Below are 18,676 nucleotides of genomic sequence, written 5' to 3' on the forward strand. Positions count from 1 at the left end.
TGTGTGTGTGTGTGTGCATGCACGTCGTTCTCAAGTGTTCACTCACTGTGGTCGGGGACCAAGCCCAGGCCGGGTCGGAGCAGCAAGTGAACTTTGGTGCCCCCTGCTTGGATCAGCTCGATGGCCCGTGTGTGCGTGATGCCCTGGGTGGCCTCACCATTGATCTCCACGATCTGATCTCCGACCTGTGACATGGAGGTAACGAGTATAACTGTGGTAAATGCGATTAACAATTCATACAAGAAACACCCTTTCCCCCCAACCAGAACACAGAGCTACAGTATTGTGTTAAGTGTTTTGCTCAAGAAGACTTCGACACAATCTGGGGATCGAATCAGGAAACGTGCGGTTCCCAGATGGCCACTCTAACTCCTAAACCACTGCCGGCCCAGAGTTAAATTAACACAAGGACCCTTACAGATCAATTTTTGCGCTCTCAGGGTTAACCACTTAATAGGCGGGTGCATATATGAAAAAAAAGCACCTTACCCAAAAAAAATTGGAACAAAAGGTTTCTCAACTGTTTTCTGTAGTATGTGGTGTATGTGGTGTCCTGAATAACATACTAAAAGTCTACCAAAGTTTGATCACTGGAAAGGTGTTATTTTCAAGATGGCGTCCACGATGCCCAAAACATCATTAAAACTCCTTCATTATTTATCCTAGACAAGTACTTTTTGTGTCTAACCGTATGTTTTTGGGGCCTAGGAATCCATTGGACTTGTCCAAATTGCAGAGATACAATTAGATAATTGTGAATTCCAATATTTAGTTTGTGACTCTATTAAAACCCTTTGAAATGGTCTCCCATTTCAAGTTAACTAGTACAACAATGCCATGCAGGAATTCAATGATCTCATCTACACGACCAGTGAGCAACACAGAGAATCCACAGATTCCAGGATGAAACGAGATCACGCTGACCAGGAAAAGATCAAAGAAAAACGTGGCACTTTTAAACCATTCTCTCTAGACCCATCTCTGAGAAACATTGTGACTGGTGTAGTCGCCAAAGAAGACGTGAATATTCATGAGTTTGAGACTGTGGGAATGAGTTCATTGAAAAAAATGTTGGAAAGCCCATTTTTGGGATCTCATTCAAACGCAAAGACCGGGCAAAAACCCTTGCAGATGAGTCTAGCATCAAAGTTACCAAAGACCGAACCATTGATCCTGGTCTGTTGTTCCAACGATTTCTGATTATGTCAAAAACCGGAGACCTTTCACTGGAAGATGTAATGACCTATGAGCTCAGCCCATTCCCTGCAGCCCTGTTTGAAGCCAAATAAATATTCCGTAAGGCTGACAAACCCCAACTAGCTCAGGCAGTGACTGAACTGTCAAGCGAGGAATCAAAGAAAACTATACTGGATTCTATCCCACCAACTGAACAGTATGTCCTTGATGGTGGCTCCCTGATTCATCGCTTGCCATGGAAAATGGGTGACAGTTATGGTGTCATTGCACAGTCCTATGCTGACTTTACCATACACCAATATGGTGAATGGGTTTCTGCTCCCAAATCAAGCAAAAAATGTGGTAGAGGACCTTGGGAGCAAGGCAATGGCAGTTATGTTTGGTGGCAAGAATACAGATTCACTTTCATCTTTGCGCTACAAACTTCTTAGCAAGAAAATTGTGTCTGCCAAATCATTTGTCAACCCAGAACATCTCCCTCCAACAGAGTCCTTGACTAAATATCACTGCCAAAGAGTTTATTACCAGATCATGGTGTGGACTGAAATGGAGAGTGACATGAATCCGGTGGATTGGGGATGGAGATTGGAGGACAATCACTTTGTGCCAGTTATGACCAATAAAACTGCTGCCCCAGAAAGCCTCCTGCATATGGTCTACTGTAATTGCAAAACTGCTTGCCAAACATAACGGTGTAGTAGCAGACAATACGGACTGAATTGTGAGAAAAATACAAAAACAATATCTATACTACAATCCGCAGACTGGCTGAAAGCGGGAAAAAAATCAGTCACCGGTGTCAGTTGCATGTTAGGTTTCGCTTTTGGTTTGCATGATGCAGTTAGGTTTCGCTTTCGGTTTGCATGCTGCAGTTAGGTTTCGCTTTCGTTTTGCGCTTTGTACAGTACAGTACAGTACAGTACAGTACAGTACAGTACAGTACAGTACGTACAGTACAGTACAGTACAGACCGTACAGTACAGTACAGTACAGACCGTACAGTACAGTACAGTACAGTACGTACAGTACAGTACAGACCGTACAGTACAGTACAGTACAGACCGTACAGTACAGTACAGTACAGTACAGACCGTACAGTACAGTACAGTACAGACCGTACAGTACAGTACAGTACAGTACAGTACAGTACAGTACAGTACAGTACAGTACAGTACAGTACAGTACAGTACAGTACAGACCGTACAGTACAGTACTTTCTTTTTTTTATTTTTTTTATCCCATGATTTTGTACCCCCAAACGACATTTTCTTTGGGGGGGTTAGGGGGGGTACTAGAATTCTGCCCGCGTAGCGGGCAGAACTTCTAAGTAAAATACAAAAGCATGAAAGAAAAAAGTTTTTAAAAAAATAGGGTTTAGCGGTACTGAGCCTTCACGCGGCGGCCCTGTTTTGACTAATTTCACAGTACCACGCAGTAATAATGCATTTATTCCCAAAATAAATTGTTGAAAGCTTCAACAGAATTTGAATTATAAGTAAAATCACCAATGCTGGGCATTATGTCACAAGTTTCTTAATTCTTTACATAAATACCCTTATAACCAATTTTTTAATACATAATTGTACTTATCAATACATAATTGTACTTATAATCACTTCACTATAATTTATATAAGCTAATTGGATTCCTAGATCACCAAAACATAGGGTTAGACACCAAAATTACTTGCCTAGGATAAATAATGGAGGAGTAATGGTCTTTTAAGGAACTGGCGGTGGCCATCTTGAAAATTTTACATTTCTAGTGGTCCGATTTTGGTAGACTTTTGATATGTTATTAAGTACACCTGATACTACAATAAACCATTGAGAAACCTTTTGTTCCAATTTTTTTTGGGTCAAACCATATCTGCACCCGCCTATAAGCCCTAATGTAAATGAAATTTACGTTTGATGCATAGACTATGTACTATGATGCCAGACAGATTAATGACCAGTGGGTTACAAAGTACTGAACCCCAGTACTTGAGTCAAAGTATAGATACTCCTGGTCAAATATTACTCAACTACAAGTGAAAGTTGCTTTTAAAAATACTTAAGTATTCAAAAGTACATGGTTATAAAATGACTTAACTTTACAAAAGTACAAATTAGAAAGTACATTCAATTTTTATATCAATGCTTACTTTAGCAGAAACGTGAAAAACTAATATAAAAAATAGTGAAAATAGCAGATCTAGAATAGAATAGAATAGAATACTTTATTGACAACAGTTAAGCACAGCATCACCAATTAAAAGCGCCAAAATGGACTAAACACAACAAAGCCGAAGCTTGTTACCATTGTGGTCCGTTATAAAACAAGACACCCAACAGACAACTATACCAACAACAACAACAAGCACACTCAGTCTATTTAAATGCAGTTTGCCGGGTGCAAAGACTCACAATAAGAAAATAATAGCTACAGTAGCACTCAGAAGTCCTTCTGGCACTTTTTAATTAATTAAGGCATGGGCATACACGGACATGTTTCGGCATCAAGCCTTCCTCAGCGTGTATAAACGCTGAGGAATATACAAAAACACAATATAAATACTACTAAAAACAGTTAAGAACAACATACATACTGTAGGACACAAGCAACTTAACAAAAGGCACACCGAAAGAGTGAGCCATCTGTAACACAACAAGCTCACAACACGTAGATATTTTAAGTGGTTAAATGAATGAATTAAAAAATATATATATATATTTAATATCATATTGTTTATGTCCCTCAAACGTTTTTCAAAAGGTTTGAAAGCCTCAGATATACTCATTCCAACTAACTTCTCTCTGGCTTATAAAGCACTTTCACCTGCAATACCACATTGTCCTGTTTGGCACGGGGCGCTATTGAGCCAGTTTGTATGCATGTTATCTCCTGGTTCTGTGTGGGAAAAGTAAAAAAAAAAAAAAAAAGAAAAAAATTGAAACATTTTTTTTTTTTTTTTGGTTGGAACTGAAAAACGGGAGGTATTGTACCCTGACGTGACGTCACGCCAGGGTGCAAATCAGTTTGGCCTGTTTTGAGACCAATTTACAGAAAACCCCAGATTTGCTGTGAAAGCCTGAGTGTTCAAACTGGGGTATTTTTGGGGATAGAAGAGAGGTAGGGGACACCAAAAACACACAAAAAATAAGAAAAAGTTAAAATTCATGGTGTAGTCCCTTTAATTATTATATAATGTGCTTTTTTCCCTCTTCCTAGCGATGTAGTGGAGTCAAACATTTGTCTTTGAAATGAAGTGGAGTGAAAGTAAGTATCTAAAAATACAAATACCGTACTCAAGTTAAGTACAGATACACATTTTTTTAACTTAAGTACAGTACTGAAGTAAATGTACTTCATTACTGTCCACCACTGGTACAGATGCCAGACAATTTAATGACTTACATGTATCCTGCCATCTTTGAGAGCAGGTCCCTCCTCGGCTAGTCGTAGGATGAACAGGCCCATGTTATACTCCTTCCCGCCCCTCAGACTGAACCCAAAGCCACGCTGGCTGCGTTCCAGCTCCACCACAAAACAGCCCTGTCAACACAGAGACAACCATATCAAGTTAGAATAATACGGCACATGCAAACTTGTCATCGCCGACACATTTCTAGAAAGGTTGGGGCCTTTTTACACAAAACAGGAGTTTGAGAACTCCTGTCAACTGCCGTCTCAAAAAAGGAAGAACAGAACAAACAAATAACAATGCAGGGGATGTACTGTAAGTAATATGTTTTTGTTTAAAAAGTTGAAACTCTATTCCGATAGCAATCATTGCTATAGGGCATAGCTGTGGTGGCCATTTTGTGGTTCCACAGATAGAAAGCCCATACCAGAGAAAGCTCCTGGTGAATCATGATCATAAAACATTTGATTCTGTGAAGACTTTTTTTTTATATGTAATTATATTATGTATTAAATTTCATAAATACCCTGTCTTTGCGGTTTTACTTTTTGTTTGTCACAGAATCAAATGTTTTATGGTCATGGTTCCAGGCTTAAAATATGTATGGGCTTTCTATCTGTGGAACCACAAAATGGCCGACACTGCTGTACCCTATAGAGTGTTTGTTCAGTAACAGGAGTCTTCCCCATCTCTCCAGCTCTTTGGTAAACAGAAAATACATTTTCAGGTCAGGATACAAATTTTACCCAATCAGGAGAGAGAACTCCAAAAAGATCATTATCAGCTTCAATTGTATAGTGTTCCAGTTCCAATTTGTCCTCTCGTTCTTTTGTTTAATCACTTCCAATTTCATTTAATCACCCTGCATCCTGTATGAGCTCTCTCTACAGACTGAATGAAATTGTTGTTATCTCAGCCTGAAAATTTATTTTCTGTTTACTAAAGATCTGGCGAGACCGACATACCCCTGTTACTAAACAGTTATTATTTAACACACATTTTTACAGAAAAATGTCAAGCTTCTGCCTTGGACACATGCAGTGTAACTGTGAGAACAAGCTGGGTTTCTCATCACCTGTTTTGGGCCCGAGGTGATAATTGCTGGCCAGCCGACACCCTCCTTCTTATCATCCGACTCACCATTCCTGCCCCAACACATATACACAGTACAATCACATATTGCTGCATAACCAACAGCAGAAACCAGTGTTTGACCCCACTAGAATATGACAATTCTCAACCCTTTTAATTTTAAGGACAGACCCCCAGTTAGATGCATTAGGCCACAGACCCCCATCTACAGTGTAGATTGGGCCCCCAATCTGCACCGTAAAAATCCTCAGTGTTAATTTAACTCTGAGAGTGTTCAAATGGAAGCAAATGGTCCATTTAGTTCCATTTGTACACTCTCAGTCACAATTTAGGCATTTATCTAGAGCAACACAATGAACAAGGTCAATAATCACATAAATAGCAATGTAGTGCATCAAGAAACTAGTATAACAATGAACCTAGCATCTGAATCTGAATAATATTCTGTACATTTAAACTATAAGATACCGGGTAAACAATGACCCTAGCATCTGTCATGACATGCTATCTAAATTCCATTCTTGACAAGCGATCTAAATCACATTCGTAGCATTGTGGACAAGAAAAACAGATCTAAGAAACAAAAGACAAGAGTGACCAAGATATGTCTGTATAGCCATATATTATGTCAGTCGCTAGCATCAATCGAAAGAAAAGGTGTCAAGAAGGGGTACAGGGAGAGTGCACTAGGTACTAGGGGGTGAGGTAGAGTCCGAAGAGGTCAGTCTTCAGAATAACGCCAGAAAATTAGGAGAGAATCTGCAGTTCTGACTGCAATGGGGAGTTTATTCCACAGTTTGGGAGCCAGGAGGGAGAAGAGTCTAGGATGTGTTGTCCAGGGTGTTTTAGGGAGGGCTCGGTCAGCATTCCTGTGTTAGCTGATCCAAGTGAGCGGAGCGGGAGGGGTTGTAGGGTTGCATCAGGCCTCGAAGGTATGGGGATGCCATGCCTTTGGTCAGTGTTTTGTACTCTGTACAGGCAGCAATGCGGCGGCATTCTGGATCATTTGGAGGGGCTGAAGTGAGCATGCCAGGAGGCCAGTAAAGAGGAAGTTATGGTAGTTTGAGATGACTGAGGCCTGGATAAGGAGTTAGGCAGTCTCCTCGGTGAGACTGTAATCGAATGTTATAAAGTGCAAATCTACAGGAGCGAGGGACTGCTGCAATGTTTGTCTTGAAGGATGGCTGACTATCCAGGACAACACCCAGCTACAGACCTGTAAGGGTTTGGAGTTTGGACCCCTGGTGGTCCCCGGACCCGGCATTGACAACCAGTGACCTAATGTACAATAGTACCGTTTAGGTTGATGGGTCGAGCATGGCGCTGATACTGCCCAGGTTAGGGGTTCTGTTTATAGAAGGTACAAAAAAGGTATAAAAAGGTACCTTTAAAGGGGCTTTAACAATATTTTCTACTGTGAAAAAAGGAGGGGGTTGGTCTTTGAGATTATGGTCCATAAGTAGATTGGGTTGTTCCAGATATGACATTTTGAAAAAAGTAATATACTTTACACCAAATGCCACTGGCTATCCATAATGACTTCCTAATGACTTCCTCCAGCTCTATGAATGGACTATTACATTTGGCCTCAGAAACTGGAACCATTCATATATTTGTCAAAAAGAGGGCATTAACTTTCTTGCCATTAAACAGGGGTAATTGAACAATCTGGACATTAGAAAAAACGGCGGCATTATGTTCTTTCAGCACGAAAAACATTGGACTTCTGTGTCCCACAAAACATGGACTCCGTGTCCCACCAATTAATCTACCTCAACATAGTAAGTAGGACTGCAACGTTCAATTATTTTCAAATAATCTTGAAGCATGTTTTCTTTGATATTTTGTCTTTTTTATGTCTTTGTCATTAATCGACACGAAAACATTGTAATTGATTAAAAAAAAAAAAAACTAAATCCATTGGTCTGATTGGTCACTTAAGCCCTATAGCGAAAATAGGTGATTTACAAGCTCATAGCGCGCAACATTCTCATTTTTATAATCGATGAAATCGATTAGTTCGATTAACTGTTGCACTCTAAATAGTAAGTGCCCTCGGGGGGTATTTGAAAATATGTTATTTCTGTCAAGTGACGCTTCACACAACAGCCATCAAGTCCTGCCCATTAAGCTGCCTCCAATGGAACTGGCTTCATTACAACAGTCAGGGCTCTGTCTCATTGCTCTCATTATACAGTACGAGGAGGCAGCCGTAAATCCTTCAAAGCACCGCGTTGCCTTTACGGTTCACTGGCAGACAGCTGGGGCATACTTTAATGCTTCACAGAGCTCATTACAAGGCCTTTGTGGGAATTTAGCTGCACCGCCACACTATCAAAAGAGCCTGGGCTTCCTCAGCAGCCCTGGTGCTGAGACCATACTTCATCATGCAGTCAAGATGACAGCATCGACTCTTTACTTGGCCTGGGTTGACTCACACCACGTGTTTTAGGATTATATATAATAACAATAATAAACTTTATGTACATACAGTAGCACTTATCAAAAACAAAGTCACAACGTGCCTTACATGAAACTGAAGAGATTATTCAATAAAATCATAGAATAAAATATACTCAAAAAACAGATGAGAAAGGAAGTAGTTAAGGGGGAGATTTGTACCTGCAGAAACGTAGTAAAGTCTGATTCATACTTCGTTGCACGACAGTGTTGAGTGTCGAAAATAGCCGACCTACAAGTTCACAACGCGTCACGGATGCTACACGTTGTGAGCTTGTTGGTCTGCTATTTTCTGCGCGCAACACCGCCGTGCGACGGAGCATAAATGAGGCTTAAAAGTCTGACACAGGTAATCTCGTTTAAAGAGGAAGATCAAAGCGGAAAGTGAGACTCCACTAATCCGTCGCTCTTTCTCTCTCCTTTCTGCAGGGCTGCATGAGAGATTTGGTCTCTTTTTGCATAACAGTGTGAGGAGAGCAGAGTTCTAATGAGCAGTGGTGGAAAGTAAACCAAGTTGTAACTAACTTGTACTCAAGTACTGTACTTGAGTACAATTTTGAGGTGCTTTGACATTACTTACTGCTACTCCACTACTGTACATCTCAGAGGCAAATATTGTACTTCACTACAATTATCTGACAGGTTTGGTTACTAGCTACTTTGCAAATTTATATTATTAATACAATCATGCATTAACCACTTAAACCATATTTTATACTTTGGCTATTTGAAAATAGCTGATCTACAAGCTCACAGCGCATGTTGAAAGCTTGTAGATGAGCGATTTTCTCAGGGGGGTTCTTTTACTTAAGTTTTTATTCCAATACTTCTGTACGTTTACTCAAATCAAATGTTTAATACAGGACTTTTGCTTGTAACAGTGTATTATTTCTACATTGTGGTATTGCTACTTTTACTTCAGTGAGTACTTCTTCCACCACTGGTAACGAGGCAAAGTGTTGTACAAACCAGACTGGAGTTTAGAGAAGACTGGGGCTAATTTATGACTCAATGACTCAGCGGTGTCCACGCAACTCAAGTCTCATAAACAGGAGGTACTGGTATACCCATGAGTTTACGTCCATTATGTGGCCCAGTGTGTGTGTGTGTGTGTGTGTGTGTGTGTGTGTGTGTGTGTGTGCGCGCATGAGCATAGCCCCTCTACCTGTCTGGATGGCTGGGAGGCTGCTGGCCAACAGCTCTGTGTTGTGACGACGGGCTCTGCTTGGCTGAACTGGTTCCGGATGGAGGACCAGTCTCTGTCCAAACACAAAACACAGCAAACATTCCAAGGATGTCCAAACATCAAGGATAAAACACAGGAGCACCGGTGTCTTGCAATCCACAATGGGATCATACCACAGTACAATATCCAAGGTCTCTATACTGGCTTTATTGTTTTTTTTTTCATTCTAACACAATGAAGTGATGTGGAGCTTTATCTAGAAACTAGGGCTGCAACTATCGATTATTTTCTTAGCGATTATTGTATTGATTTCTTATTCATTCATTGAATATTTGAGAAGCAATTTTACACCAATGAGTCGTTTAACCACTTCCTTTTTATACGTTATTTTATACTTCATCCTACAATTGTGTTATGAAAAATAGTGACTTGTGGATCTACAAGCCCCTAGATCCACTATTTTCACAATCCATTTTTTGGGTTTGTTGCCTATGGTAACATTCCCAAAATAGGGATCCATTATTAATCGATTATTTTTATTAAAGTATCGATTATTAGATTAGTTTCATGAACTGTTTTCACCGCTACTAGAAGACCTCATTATCTTACTATGTAACATTCTGGAAGTCAACATGACCATGCATCAACGTACCATCTTCAGGCACCACTGTGAGAGTGACAGAGGTGCCAGCCTCTTTGATAAGCTGGACTATGTCGTTGTGAGACAGCTCCATAATGGACTGGCCGTTGACTGCGGAGATGCGGTCTCCCACCTTCATCTGACCCGTACGGTCCGTAGGACTGCCCTCGATGATCCTGCCAATCTTGTGCGGGATAACTGGCGCAGAGAAAACAGACTAATTACAACCCTCCTTAGTTTTCTTGCTTGATTACTAGCTTGTCTGCGTATGTCTGAGCTGCATTCAGTTGACATGAGAGCCTCTTTCATGTGGCTTTACTGTTGCCAATCTTGCTGATCTTTTTATTTCTGTTCTAGAAGAGCTAAGTTGTGTGTGAAAAGGTGCTAAAGCGGCATTTCTCAAATGGAGGTACGTGTACCCTAGGCTTAAGGGCATGTGGAGGTGCTACAAGGGATACATGAGACTAAGTAGAAAATGGAAATTTATTCTACTTTTTTAAATGTATGTGTATTGTGTAATGACAAACTTTCTGTGAACCTGCTTATCTTTAAAATGTTCAACCAAAAAAAAAAATGCTAAATGACACTTGAAATGGTGTAAGATAGGGTCCTGAATGTCTTAACATCTCTTTTAAGGTGATTCTTTTTTTGCTACAAGATGGGTTAAGTGACAAGAGAAGTGTCGTCTCTTTATATCTTACCACCAGGTGGTGGCTTGTTCTTGGATGTGAGGATGACAAAGCCGAAGCCCTCATTTTCTTTACGCTGCAGGGTGACATCGAAGCACTCCGGCCGACAGGGCTGGGTAGGCTGGCTGGTGCTGGGCCCCGCCTCGATGCGAGGCGCCTTTGGAGAGCCATTGACCAGGACAGAAGCCACCTGCGGGGGCTGCTGACTGCCCTCTTGCTCTCCACTGCAATCTGATATATGACAACACAGGATGAACACAGGAGGGAATATTAAATACATAATTTGTTGTTTGCAGCCAACTATGGTACCATCAGTGGGAATGACACCATTTGTCAGTCTGGCATCTTTGAGATCCTCAAAGCTAGATTCGTTCATTTTTGTTTGTGTTGCATATCTGAAATTTGAGGTATTTTACATATATTGGTGATTTTTGTCAGTTTGTTATTCTGGAATTGAGCTGATCTTCCACAACAAAAATCTATGTTGTGTTATTTGTTTTGTCAGCTGCCGTCTGAGAATCTCTTTTCGAAGTGATTCAAAGTGCAGCTTCGGAAAAAAAAAAGACTGACGCTTCAGTTCTGCAACATGATCAAGAAGGTTGTTTACGATACATCAAATCCAAATTCATTTCAGAAAATGCTTGTACTATTTGTGGACTGCTTATTTGTGGCTGTAAACAAGGCTGCGTTTAGCAGGGGTCGGCACTGCTGAAATAGAAAATTCAGAATTCTTTTTTTTCCTCTATCCTTTGAGATGTAAATCAACACCACTGGCTGGTCTATCTCAACTCCAATCAGCTTCACTAGACAAACAAACAGCTAACAATCTTACTCCCAGCATCTTTCTTTTTTTGCTGCAACATGTACTGTAGTCACCCAGTGAAGGTGTCATTCGTTGTTTTCAAGAGGAAACCTTGTATGTCCAAGACCAAAGCCAACCCAGTCTGACCAATTACCATGCTCTTGTCCCAGGATGCAGGCATGCAACAATACGCCAGAACAAGCCAAGGCTGGATTGAAATGCCAACTTGTCAAACTTGCGTTGTAGTTGATAATCTATGTAGAAAATTATAAATATATGTTTAAGCTTATAACTTATACATTTTTATAAAGATAGCTCTGTCTGGTCCTATTTTGGGGAAGTCTGAAGACAGAACAGCTGACACAGCTTTCCACTGTGACAGTACATGATGTGAAACAGTGTCATGCTGAGCCATGCATGTACAGTATATGCAGTGGTGGACAGTAACTAAGGACATTTACTTTAGTACTGTTACTGTACTTAAGTACATTTTTGGAGTATTTGTTTCTTTTGCAAGGTTCACTCCGCTACATTTCAAATAGAATAGTTTTTATCCACTACATTTCTAGGAAGGGACTCTTGGGACCCAAACTTGCAAAAATATATTATTAATTAAACACTTAAGCCCTATTTCAAATAAATAAAAATAGCAACACTTTGTGAGCTTTCAGGTCTGCTATTTTCAAAATGTTTTCATGTATTTGTATTGTTTGGAAATGTTCTAAATTTCAATACAGCAATGCATTGATATTAAAAAGAAAATGTAATTCGTAATTTGTACTTTTGAATACTTGAGTATTTACTTGAGTATATACATTGTCCACCACTGAGTATATGAACACTATGCATGTGCGGTCACCTGGACATGCCCAGGTGGACATCTGCTGAGGTCTGCTATTGTATTTAGTCTGCGCATACCCAAGCGGAGTCTGGGCTGTGAATGCTGTCTGGACTATGAATTGACCTTTAGGCTATAACATTGTAATGCTATGTTTTTTGCTAAAAAAATTGAAATTGCAGGATAAAGATATATACAATAGTATTAACACTCTTTTTTGCTGTGTAAGTATAGAACTGTTCATAAAAGTCTCATTCAGTCTTCTCAACAATGCTTGATTCACTGTCAAATGTCAAAAGCTGGGGCTTTACAACACAGACATGCCTAGACCTGCAAAATACCCACCTAAAAGTCCATTTCAGCAGAAAACCCCTTTAATCATTCCTTTGTTAAGACTTAGCTCAAATGTACTGTAGGGGATCAGAGTGAAAATCCAACATCAAAGCCTTTCTTACAGGCTTTCCTGTAGCGTCCTGATCTAGGAAATTCTAGATCAGAATTTCCGTGTGGATTGGTGTTTAAAGCGTGGCTTGGTGTTTAAAGCGTGGCTTGGTGTTTAAAGCTGAAATACAGAACTTTTTTTGTGGATAAAAAGTTATATTAACCAATCTGTAATATGGTAGTATATGTTAACACATTGCGTGCCAATCGCGTAGTTCTACGCGAACCTAAATAATTGCGCAGCGTACCAGTCGCGTAGTTCTACGCGAAGTGGTCTTTTTTTTTTCTTTTTTTTCTCGCAGTGACACGTTTCATTGTAGGCCTCCCTCGCAGTGACACATTTCATTGTAGCACACCCGGATACGGACATTTTCGTTCCCACCCGCCGCCGCTCTAAATCTTCCCCTAATCCGCCATTATCTCTGAGTTTTTTTTCTCCACGCTGAACGCTGTTTAACATAAACCGCGACTACTGCTAAATGGAATGTCGCCGATTGAAACGGTCTTCTCTGGGCCACTCACACAGCTACCCTGTGTGTCTACAAACAGTTTAACGTGCGATCTTAAGGTATTTAGCGAGGTCTGTGGTGACGTGAAAAAAACAACAATAAATCGCTGGCACTGGTGAGTACATTATGATATTAAACTCTGGCGTGGAATGTGTTAATACAATACAACTAGCAGTGGTTGGAGGTGGTCTCTCTACTTTTCCACTGAGACATTTCGATAATGACGTGTTCGGGTAGGAACACTACTGGTTGACAAGATGTACAGTATAGCATGAATCTCAAAACGCAACATCTCCCCTGTCCAAGCGGGCATGTGATGTCTTAGGATGAATGGTACAGTAGAAAAATGTCATAACTCCATCCCGGGTCCGCCAGAGCTTAAAACGTACGCGGATAGGCCTTGCGTTAGATCGCATATTTTAATAGCTTTTTATTTCTATTTTTTTTAGATCTGACGTTCATAGTGACAGAACACTATGCAGAAAAAAAAGAAAAAAAACTAAGTCTCGCTAAACGAGATTGAAATCTCGAGATTTCAATCTCGTCTAGCGAGACTGTTTTTTTTTTGTTTGTTTGCATGGCAGTGTTTTTTGACAGTGTTCTGTCACTATCTAAAAAAAAAAAAAAAAAAAAAGCTATTAAAATATGCGATCTAACGCAAGGCCTATCCACGCACGCTTTAAGCTGTGGCGGACCTGGGATGGAGTTATGACATTTTTCTACTGTACCATTCATCCTAAGATATCATAACATCATAGAAAAGGTAAGATAACCTTAGTCCAAAATTCTCCTTTAACTCAGCATTAGAAGTTTCGTCCCTTGTGTGGAATTCCAGGTAGGACATACTGTGCAGCTTACGGATTGCAGCTTTAAAGGACTCAGGGAATAAATATACTGTAAATATTTATAGTTAATCCGCCTGGATCAGACCCACCTGTGTGCGTCAGTTTCCTGCGGACCGTGAGCATGACCTGACCGTTGCGGGCAGCATTGGTCATCAGATCCAGAACTTGTTTGTGGGATTTTCCCTTGACCGGAACACCGTCTATACAGAGCAGCTCATCCCCTGCTCGCAGGCGCCCGTCCTTCTCAGCGGCACCGAGGGGCACGATGGCACCGATGTACACCTGCAGAAACCAAGGGGTAACGGCCATTATTACAGCCCACCATAGCTATGACTGACATTACCAATAAATGTCAATTCTATATACAGTATTTCTTTCCTTTTAGCTCCCCTGTCTGTTTTGTTCTTTTATCATTACCAACTTTTCATGTGTGAACTTTCACATAAATGTGTGAAATGTGCACGTTTTTCTTGGCTTTTTGCATTTGGCTCTTTTTGGACTATACACTGTCCCTCAGGAATCCATCAGTTACAGGAATTCAGACAATGAAAATAACGGAAGTGATCAGACCTGGAGTGCATTCACACTCCAATTCTGATCAGCTGTATTTATTGTTTTCAGGTTCACACCACTTGTTATGTGAACTCAGCTATTTTTGCCACGGGAGTCAGGACACTGTCGTACAACGGCATATAAATTAGGCATCAGAGTACTAAGCTTACCGGCTGATCTGGTCCTTCACCTCCAAGGACCCTGAAACCAAAGCCTGACTCCTGGTTCCTCTTGATGAACACGTCCAGGTCCTTGGTGTTGGGGGCTAGAGAAGGAATCAGAATTTAAATAAGGATTAAAGGAATATTGGGCCTGGAGGTCAGAACTACTCAGTGAGATTATTCATAATTTTGAAGGCCAAAAAATAGGTACTTCTAATACGTATTATTTTCAGAATCCAGACATTCACCAAAAAAAGGGACTTTAAATAAAAATAAAGCATTACATTATATCGTTGTCCAAATTTCAACTTTTTGTGTTTTTTGGTAAATGAATGCCCTACTTCATAGTACATTTGTGTCGCACAAAAAAAAACAAAAATAGCCAATCTATGTTTTGAGCTTGTAGGCTATTTTTGGTACTTTTGAACATTTCGGAAAGTAAAAATGGTTTAGTCCGTCTGTGGGTTTTAAAAATAATTAATCAATGACAAGTATCAACAAGACCTTAAGACTAAATAATTACTAAATTGGATCCAATGGAACACAGGTTCTTTTTGCCATTTCCTGAAAAGCGTAACCGTTTTCGACGCCCGACAGTAACGATACGCATTTGGGGTGGGTGAACCAAATAAACGCGAGAACCAATTCAGTGGCGTGTTTTTTTGCATTGAACGTACGTTTGCTGTCCAACAGGGCCCTGGACTTGAGGTAGAGTTCGGAGGGGTCAGGTTTGGGAGAGGAAGAGCGCATCAGGGTGTTGGAAGGGAAAGGCAGAGGCTGTGGGTGGTACTCTGGGGGGCTCAGGGTCTCTGTGCTGCTGGTACTCAGCTCCTGTCGTGGCTGCTGAGGCACAGGCTGGCCAGCTGATTGGGCCACTGGATGAGGCACAGGCAGGCCAGCTGGTTGGGCCACTGGATGGGGCATCTGCTGGTGAATCAGCTGGGACATAGCTTGGGATGCGGGGGCCGTGCACTGAAACACATACCCATGACAAACAAAAAATGCATATATTCAGAAGAGTGACAACTGAGACAAAACTACTGGGCCGGCCTTCATTTTTTTTTTTTTTTTTATCCCACGATTTTGTAACCCTATTTTTTACACCCAGTGCCAATTGTCTATGTAATCCTGGGCACTACCTTCCCTCTGCCAACTTAGGGGGGCCAGGGCCGAGCTCATGCCTCCTTCAATGCATGAGAGCCAACTGACCTTCTTGTCACCTGACAGGGGAGAGTTTCCCTGGAGTTTCCCTGGCCCCCCCCCCCCCGGCCTTCATTTCTAACAATATCGTAACACTGAATTCACACCAGTAGTGGCAGTGATTTATTTTTGTTCAAATTTTTTATTATGTTTTAACTCATTGAGTGCCCAAATTATTTCTGGCCATTACATTTTCTTTCAAAGTAAAAGAAAAGTGCTTAGGAAGCGAGATACAGCCTTTTTCAGTTATAAGTTAAACAAGGAGTGGATGGAGCTGCAAATCTTCAGATAATGATATCTTGGGTTCTGAAAAAAAAAAAATGTCACGTTGCACCATAGCGTTAAAACACGTGAAACACGTGAATGGCACTCAATGAGTTAATGGCTAGTCCACGCCTATTTCAGACCACAGCTCGCTTCTGATTGGCTAGCTGCTGCTTTGTCTCGCCGCACTGTGGCAGAGGCAAAGATGAATTTTTATCTACTTTGCTGCTCCGCTTTTTGCTGGCAGTGCCTCCTGCTGCAGTGTAAAAAGTGACAGTCGATCCTCGCCATAGGCAATACATGGAACCTTGCTACTTTCTCAGAACACGGAAGTGGAATAGCGCTGTTGGTGTGAATTTGGTGTAATGTAAGTGACTTTTACTTGAGAAGGCTATAGTACATGAGCAGTCCTGTTGCTGTTTCAGCTCCTCTATCCCCTTTCAAAGAGGCAGGCCTTAAGGAGAACCACTGGGACCAACTGTAGAACATCCTAACATCTTAAACAATCAGACACAGGAGGATGTTAAGTTACCGTTTGCCAGGAGCCAGCACATTTACCCACAGCCAGCTCCAGATATAACAGTCATTCTCGCTAATGTCCCTGAATAATGTAATTGCCACTGCGAACACTGTGCACTTCTTGCTTCTTGGTGCTCACGGGTAACCGAGGCAAAGTTGTAGCATTCTGTTCAATTATTCAGCAGTAGTCTTATCCTCTGCATCTCCCTGCTTCAGCGTAGGCTCGAAGAACATCTTACAGATTTAACTGAGCTGGGCTCCTTTGGCAGACTCTGGGCTGCACTGAGATATGGTCTCTAAAGTTGTGAATTTGTAAGGGCAATTAGAAGAATTTCCTACAACTCACCGGCTTCAGTGATTTCACAGGAGAGGTCTGGCCTAGAGAGAGAGAGATAGAGAGATGAATGAATAATAATAATAAATGAATGAGAAAAGCAGACATTTCATTCAAGATTCAATGTTTATTTGTCACTACTCATACAGGTACAAGCAGTGAAAATACTGTACTAACATAACGACAATAATAATGAAGATACTAATAAGCCCCATGAGGAGCAATAAGCGCTTAGTGTCTGGGTATATAGACTGTGCAATAAGGCATAACCATGTACTTTTTTTTATTGTGCAATATCGGTTAGAACAATCTGTACAGAAATGATTACAGTTCCAGGGCCAACATAATTTCTTTTTAATTTCTTTCTGACAGCCGGCAGGAAACAGCTCTTGTTGAGCATTGAGCCCCGGGCATTGGAACAACCTTTTTAATTGGAACAATTTTTATTACAGATTGGATATTAAGGATTAGCCAGTGACCGTACAGCAGTGTCTCTCCTCTGGTTTCAAACTGGGACAACATTTTGTGTTGACCAAAAGCTAGGACCCAATATATGAAATAAATCGAAATTTCTCTAAGAAGTTCTATCACAATATATCTCGGCCCACTCTAGTTCTAGACAGAAAAGATACACAGAGAGAGACATCCAATTATTTGAAGTGTGTCACACACACACACGCACGCACGCACGCACGCACGCACGCACGCACGCACGCACTCTAGCAGTACTTGGAATTTCTTTAACCCTATCCAACTCCACAGCCTGCTAGTCATGTCATGGCATAACTCCGTCAGTAGGTGGCAGTGAACTCCAGCAGCAGAATGGCTTACTATGCCACAACAGGAGAAGACAGAGAGGGGGCCATGGCCATGGAAAAATATGCCATTCTTTAGGCTTTATGTGAACCCTGTCCCATATTTGCTGTTCTAGTAATACCTGCAAGGTTGTTCATTCATAGACACATATACTATCCTCAGTTCAAGAGACAATGTATGCTCATTCTACTGGCAGAGGTACTGTATGAAAGAACACGTTTCTACTATGTCTTTTGAGTACAGTACATATCCCTTAGGGTACTGACTTACAAAGCAGCACAAGAGATCATTTTTCTTCGCTGCCATCATTGAAGGTGAGCTTTAGCCGCTGGCGGACAGAAAAGCCCAACTTAATCCATGGTCTCTCTGACCAACCTGCGGGCAGCCCAGCAGATGTGTTTGTGTTCAACCTGGAAGGCTGTGATCTCTCGACTCAGCTTCATTTAATGTTCAGCCTAGCAATGGACGAAAAATGATCGCATTCCCTTTCATTCATAACACTCATCCAATACACTGATTAATATTTATTACAAGAGCAAAATTCCGATAATGTGAGTAAGATTGTTAACGAGGACAATTTATCATTTCTCTCTCTCTCTCCCTCTTTCTCTCTCTCTCTCTCTCACAGCAGGGAGGGCTACCAGCAGCAGCACGCGCCCAGGACAAGCCCCTGGAGCTCAGAGTAGAGCCCGCCAGAGAACACCTGATACGTGGGTGCAACCCTG

At 41.1% G+C, this 18,676-nt stretch overlaps 1 protein-coding gene across 1 annotated transcript in view; it reads right to left on the reverse strand.

The window, feature by feature from the left end:
- Positions 1 to 18,676, reverse strand: part of magi3a (membrane associated guanylate kinase, WW and PDZ domain containing 3a) — a 147,352-nt gene that overhangs the window by 4,311 nt on the left and 124,365 nt on the right. The window contains exons 11-20 of the mRNA XM_080445724.1: positions 17,148 to 17,179; positions 15,496 to 15,790; positions 14,828 to 14,922; positions 14,195 to 14,387; positions 10,683 to 10,901; positions 9,994 to 10,179; positions 9,321 to 9,414; positions 5,679 to 5,748; positions 4,597 to 4,734; positions 47 to 185 (exon numbers count right to left, since the gene is read on the reverse strand). Coding sequence (XP_080301850.1) covers positions 47 to 185; positions 4,597 to 4,734; positions 5,679 to 5,748; positions 9,321 to 9,414; positions 9,994 to 10,179; positions 10,683 to 10,901; positions 14,195 to 14,387; positions 14,828 to 14,922; positions 15,496 to 15,790; positions 17,148 to 17,179 — 1,461 coding nt within the window. The remainder of the gene's footprint in view (positions 1 to 46; positions 186 to 4,596; positions 4,735 to 5,678; positions 5,749 to 9,320; positions 9,415 to 9,993; positions 10,180 to 10,682; positions 10,902 to 14,194; positions 14,388 to 14,827; positions 14,923 to 15,495; positions 15,791 to 17,147; positions 17,180 to 18,676) is intronic.

This window comes from Gymnoscopelus braueri (genome assembly GCF_963280865.1).
Source record: "Gymnoscopelus braueri genome assembly, chromosome: 12".
Lineage (NCBI taxonomy): Eukaryota > Metazoa > Chordata > Actinopteri > Myctophiformes > Myctophidae > Gymnoscopelus > Gymnoscopelus braueri.